This window comes from Solanum lycopersicum, chromosome 9 (assembly GCF_036512215.1).
Source record: "Solanum lycopersicum chromosome 9, SLM_r2.1".
NCBI classification, from domain to species: Eukaryota; Viridiplantae; Streptophyta; class Magnoliopsida; order Solanales; family Solanaceae; genus Solanum; species Solanum lycopersicum.
Genome location: NC_090808.1, coordinates 7,370,209 through 7,376,991, shown reverse-complemented (window position 1 = coordinate 7,376,991; position 6,783 = coordinate 7,370,209). Strand labels below are relative to the sequence as shown.

Genomic DNA, 6,783 nt, shown 5'->3' with positions numbered 1-6,783 from the left:
AGGACACTCAAGAGTTTCCTTACTGCTTTTCCATTAGGCACTATCTCTCCTAAAGAGTACATTTCATTGATGATGGAGGTGAACCTGGTGTGCATGTCTTGAATAGTCTCTCCTTCTGCCATCCTGAACAGCTCATATTGCCTGTTCAAGTTATCAATCTTAGACTTCTTGACTTGTGTTGTTCCCTCATGAGCTGTCTGCAGTGTTTCCCATATGGCTTTGACATCTTGACATGACGAGATTCGATTGTATTCGTCTGGTCCTATGCCACATATCAGAATTTTTTTGGCTTTGGCATTGTTTTGAATTGCAAGCTTGTCTTCAACATTCCATTCCTTTCTTTCCTTTGGGATTTTGGTGATTCCATCAGTTGCTGTTTTCATAGGTATGGTTGGGCCATCTAGAATTACTCCCCACAGATCAGGGTTTTCGCCAATAAGATGGTCCATCATACGATTTTTCCACCATCCATAATATTTGTCATTAAACAGTGGTGGTCGTGTTTGTGAAGCTCCTTCTTGTGGGGTAGGTGGTGCTGCCATTGAATCTTTTCAAGGTGTGAATCTTTTAACGAAAAGACCCGCTCTGATACCAATTGAAGAAACCTTACCCCAGAACACGAACCAGGTTCGTGTAAGTTGCTTTTAAGTAAAGACAGAATAGAAACACAAGCACTTATTGAATTAAAAACCTTCCTCACTCAAGGAAGGAAAAACCTCGTTTTATTAATTCAACTATAAGATTTTTTGATTACAACTCAATAATCAAAAGTCTTATCTCTACTACTCCCTCGATTGACTCCAATCGATCTCTCCAAAAGGCCAAACCCACCTTTTGTTACAACTCTTACTAACACTCAACCCTACAAAGAGCCAAACCCACCCTTTGTACAATAAACTGTAAACTACAATTAAGAACAAAAATAAGACAAATAGTTCTTCACGATAAAACCTTCTAACTCAAGAACGTTTTGTCCATGGCAATCCTATCAATCTTGAAGACCTCAGTTTGATGATTAATTCTCTCTTGTTCTCTGCGTGAAGTCGTGGATATTTTCTCTGCCTCGTGTGCTTCTTATAGAGTTTTTGCCTTGTACAGTCCTTACTAATAAGGTAAGAAAGTTATGTTTAAACAAGGATTTTTTTTAAATTAGAATCCTTATTATACACAACTTCCTTCCTTAATAATATATTTAAGGTTTTCCTTATTTGTATTGACTTGTACCTTTAATATATTATTTTGACTTTTACAAATAACTCTATTTTACTTGATCTTGGACTTCTTTCGCCGCGTACATTTTCTACTGTTCTTTGCGCTTTTTGTCTATCATCAAAACGAATTAACACATTCTATCACTAATTCAAAGCTGGACCTTATTTAAAGTTAGTGCTTTCTATTACAAATTTTTCCATATCCAAAACTTGATTTTGAAATCGTTGATTAAGAAAGTAGTAGCCCATCTATTACCCAAAACTCGAACTTCAAATCGTTGATTAAGAAAGTCGCAGTCCATCCATTAAGGTTTTTTAATTTCTAGGAGTACTTAATCAGTCCAATATATTGGAAATAAGTTGTGTATACATTCCTCCAAAATTACTAACCATGCAACTCAAACAAATTGCTCTGTTTTTTTCATTTACTTGCTCTGTGTTAACAATCTTGACATCAATCTCCGCCCATCCCACGGCGGACAGTCCTGTATCTCCTACTACAATCACAAAAGCCCCAAATATCGCGAAACCAGGATGCCCAAAGCAGTGCGGTAACGTTACAATTCCGTATCCATTTGGTATTGGATCAGATTGTGCAATGGACTCAAGTTTCGAGATCAACTGTACTGCAGGGTCTAGTGCAACACTCTATAGATCTAACATCAAAATCTACGATATCTCAGATTCTGAAATACGCGTATCAAATATGCTGTATCAGAGATGTTACTCAGAAACTGGGCAACTTTTAGTACCAGATAATCCAACATGGTTACGTTTCGGAAAATTAACACCATACAGTTTCTCAGCACTCAACATGTTTACAGTAATTGGATGTGATGAAACAGCTATAATGAGAGGAGATAACTTCCGTAACGGATGTTACGCTTTCTGTACTAATTCAAGTGGTGTAAATGTTGTTGAAGGAAGGTGTATGGGCACGGGGTGTTGTCAAATAGAAATACCTAAAGGATTGAAATACTTCAACACGACGATGGATAGTGTCGAAAATCACACAGGAATTTGGTCTTTTAATCGATGTGGATATGCGTTTTTAGGTGAGGCAAGTCGATTTCAATTCAGGGGTGAACATGATCTTACAGATAATGATCTTAGAAACAGGATTTTGGATCATGTTCCTATTGTGTTAGATTGGGCTATCGGAAATAATCTTACTTGTGGTGACGCACAAAAGCGCGATGATTATGCTTGCCTGGTTAATAGCCACTGTGTTGATTCGGATACTGGTCTTGGTGGATATAGGTGCCATTGTGACCAGGGATATGAAGGCAATCCATATATCCGTCCAGGCTGCTCAGGTAACTTGATTTCATATGAAGTCGGGATTATCACTAACGATTTCAAAATATTAATTAAGTAAAGAATCATTTTAAATATGCAATTTTCTTTTGAGGGGTTCGGATGAACCCTTTAAGCTTAAGTTGGATCCGCTCTCAGGCTGAGGCAAGCTAGATATCCGTCTAGTTTGCTCAGGTAACTTGATTACTTAGATCGAAGTTAGTGACAGAGTCGAATACTTATTAAAATTGGCTCCGCCCCGTGCTGAGGCAAGCTAGATAAACTTCAACGAATTATATTATTTGCATCTCTTTACTATAACGGTGATATTCTTTTCAAATATATTACTCCATCCATTTTCGTTTGGTATTTTTTAGTTTATTTTGAATAGAATTTTTTAATTTTTTCGGATAATTCTTTGATTTCAATTTTCTATACAATATTTCTAATAAGATCAATAAGGACATTTCAATACTTCCCCTACATATCTTGATCTTAAAATCAGAAAATTCAATTTTTTTTTAAAATTTTGTATCAATGCAAAATATATAAACAAGGGGAAAAACTCTAGTATGCCATTGAATTCTGAGAAAAAACTCATCTATGTCATCCGTTAAAAGTTTGTTCATCTATGTCATTTCTGTTTGAGAAAAAACTCATCTATATCATTAATAGTTAATTGAAAAGATTTTTGATTTCGCGATACTATTTTTTAAGGTGGTCAGATTATGATTGGTCACATAATTAATTATATTATTTTAAAAAAAGAAGGCTCAAATATGTCACAAAATTTTGAGAAAAGGTTCATCTAAGCTATCCGTTAAAAATTTAGCTCATTTATGTCATTTCAGTTAACAATTAATGACATGGATGAATCTTTCCTCAAATGAAAATTACACTAATGAGCCAAACTTTTACTAGATGATACAAATGAATATTTTTTAAAATTCGATGATCTATTTGAGAGTTTTCACTTAATTGAAATGGATGAATTAAAAAAAGTAAGATGTATAAATTGAAAATAAGGAAAGAAATACTTTAGTAGGTTGGTTGTCAAGAAGGGTAGGATATCAAAATCATAGGGACATTTATATTTATTGTAGGATAGTGAGTGCCTCTTTAACACCACATACTAGAAATTAATGAATTGAAGTATCTAATTATCTGCCTGATTGAAGCGTGGACATAACGATAGAGGTGAAATTGACTCCTCACTAATGTATTGCTCCCACATTCAAAATTTGACTAATTCAAACACTTACCAATATATAGTAGTCATCCATGAACTTGACTTGTGTTATAGTAGGGAGGTACTATTTCGGTGTTAGAGATTTTAAGTTTGAAATTCTGAGTATAAAGAAAATTTTACCTTAAAATGGGCCTTGCGATGCATCGTTTAAATTTAATCAGAACTCTAATATAAAAATCGGATATCAAATTTAAGAAGATATTTTCTTTATCTTGTATTTAAACTAAGTTAATGCATGTAATTTTACCAAAAAATTTTTGCCCACAAACTTTACAAGAGTCTTATATCACTTCTAATTTTTTTTTAAAAAAGTAGAATTACTCTACATTTTTTTATTTTGAGAAACATGGTTGTCCATCCTTTCTAAATGTGATTTATATGTTATGTATGGCCGTGCCTTTGGATATTTAAGTAGATTCTGAAAAAATTCCCTGTTTGGCATCATATTAGATATTGATGAATGTAAAAATGCCAGTACGTGTGCACACTACATGAATTGTATAAACAAGCCGGGGAGTTACAAATGTTATTGTCCAAAAGGATACACTGATGGTGGTGAAAACAATGGTCCTGTCTGCATTGCAACAAACTCCGAGTTCCCATGGATCAAGTTTTCTGTTGGTAAGTTTCTCAGATATATATATATATATTGAAGTGATCAAAGGAATTTGTGAAATTATAATCACCGATGCGAGACTTTTGTCATTTTTTAACACTCCACCTCATGCCTTTCTGCTCTCATACCATGTAAAATTAGGTATTAGGCCTAACTCACACCCCAAAAGCTAGTGGGGAGGAGGATTGCCTAAAGCCAAATATTACTAGCTCAAAGGGAGGAGATTGCCTAAGCCTTATAAGGAATCCACCCATCTCTTTAACCGTCGATTTGTCATTTTTTAACAGAATTCACTTACTTTAAATTTTTTTGTTATAAAACACAGGCATGGGAGTTGGCTTTATATCTTTAGTGGTTGGGACAATGTTGCTCTATTTTTGTATCAACAAACGAAAACTCATTAAAAATAGAGAGAAGTTCTTCCAACAAAACGGTGGTTTACTATTGAAACAACAAATCTCCTCTAAAAAGGGTGGTGTGGAAGCAACCAAAATTTTTACATCTGACGAGTTGAAGAAGGCAACAAATAACTATGCTAGTGATAGAATTCTTGGTCGTGGTGGAAATGGAATTGTCTATAAAGGTATTCTACCTGATAATCGCATAGTTGCAATTAAGAAATCTAAGATTGTGGATGAGAATCAAATTGAACAGTTCATTAACGAGGTACTTATTCTTACTCAAGTCAACCATAGAAACGTTGTGAGACTCTTTGGATGTTGTTTGGAAGCTGAAGTACCTTTACTAGTTTATGAATACGTTTCTAATGGAACTCTTTACGAGCATATCCACAACCAAAATGGCGTGCCTTGGTTATCTTTGCAAAATCGGTTGAGAATTGCTTCAGAGACAGCGAATTCACTTGCTTACCTTCATTCATCAGCATCGATGCCAATAATTCATAGAGACGTCAAGTCTAGTAATATATTATTGGATAATGGTTACACAGCAAAAGTGGCAGATTTTGGAGCTTCAAGATTAGTCCCTCTTGACCAAACACGTGTTGCTACATTGGTTCAAGGAACGTTAGGGTACTTAGATCCTGAATATTTCCACACAGGTCAATTGACTGACAAAAGTGACGTTTATAGTTTTGGAGTAGTTGTTGCTGAACTTTTAACAGGGATGAAACCTATTTCGAGGGACACAATTAGTGACAAGGACAAATGTTTGGTGGAGTACTTTGTTTCGTCGATGAACAAGAATAGCTTATTTCAAATTCTTGATCGTCGAGTTGTAAGAGAAGGAAGTCTTGAGCAACTTCAAAAGATAGCTGAGATCATTAAGAGATGTCTTCACTTGCACGGAGAAGATAGGCCTACGATGAAAGAAGTTGCTATGGAAATTGAGAGTTTAAGAAAGTTGACTAGCCTTTGGAGTAATGGAAAAGAACACGAAGATGAGAAGGAAGTCGAATTAACAGATCTTTACACCACTCCAATTGATTCTAATATAGGTATCGACAACTTCTCTGGACAATATCCGACCTCCTACACAAATAGTAGCATCTTTTCTGGACAATATAATTCGGATAGTTCTTCATTACTACACAATACAAATATACCGCGGTGATGAAGGTTTTTCTCTGGTTTTGTAAGTTCCTTTTTAGCTGTCTTTTCTTTCTTGTTCAATGTTGTTATTTGCTTCTGAATTTAATCATCAATATATTGTTGATTGTATTAGTGACAAGAACTCATGGTTCGAGTATTGAAGAACTACACTAGAACAAAACAAAAGATATCTTTTGTGGCAATAAATTTTCCTTTAGCGGTAATAGTAGTTGCCACAAAAACATTTACCTACCTTATAATCACCCTAATTTTGACCATGTATCGTCAAAAGCTAGCATGAATGAAGTAATTTTGTAAACTCATAGGTGCGTCATTAGACCCTGAAATAATATAAATATTAAGAATTAGGTGATATTTAAATTCATGCATCAAATAAGTTCTTAATGTAATCATATATTCATGAACTAATTGTGGGTAATGAAGAGTTTAATAACCTTCAATTTTAATTTGTAAGACAAGTGAGGTAATGAAGGGCCTATCAACCACATTCACCCAACATTATTTATATTTCTTTCTTTCATTCAAATTTATGATCATCTTGCATTCTAATTAGGTTAGTTTACATCATTTGTAAAATTTTCATTTCTAATTTGTAGTTGTAAGAATTATTACTGATACATTTATTTGTATTTTTTAAAATTTCATGTATATTCATCTTCTTTTTATTGAGAAATTAATATGTAAATTATCATAGTTACGAGATAAATATTCTCCAATATATGAAGTTGAAGTGAATTTTATTTTTCATATTTTCATCTTTTTTAGTTATCAAATATAGCTTCATACTTGAATAACATATTTTTGTATTCTTCATTTCTTCTATCTTTAGGATATAAATAT

General features: G+C 33.9%; 1 protein-coding gene across 1 annotated transcript; it reads left to right on the top strand.

Annotated features, from left to right (window-relative positions):
• The first annotated feature begins 1,412 nt into the window (after positions 1-1,412).
• Positions 1,413-6,061, top strand: LOC104649046 (wall-associated receptor kinase 2-like). Its single transcript, XM_010327482.4, has 3 exons — positions 1,413-2,527; positions 4,207-4,377; positions 4,698-6,061. The coding sequence occupies exons 1-3, from the start codon at positions 1,603-1,605 to the stop codon at positions 5,942-5,944; spliced, it is 2,343 nt and encodes a 780-aa protein (XP_010325784.1). The 5' UTR covers positions 1,413-1,602; the 3' UTR covers positions 5,945-6,061.
• The last annotated feature ends 722 nt before the right edge of the window (positions 6,062-6,783 follow it).

Coding starts and splice junctions, on each gene's coding strand:
- LOC104649046 (XM_010327482.4), top strand. CDS start 1,603: ATGCAACTCAAACAAATTGCTCTGTTTTTTTCATTTACTTGCTCTGTG. Junction 2,528..4,206: donor TATCCGTCCAGGCTGCTCAG/GTAACTTGATTT, acceptor GCATCATATTAG/ATATTGATGAATGTAAAAAT. Junction 4,378..4,697: donor ATGGATCAAGTTTTCTGTTG/GTAAGTTTCTCA, acceptor TATAAAACACAG/GCATGGGAGTTGGCTTTATA.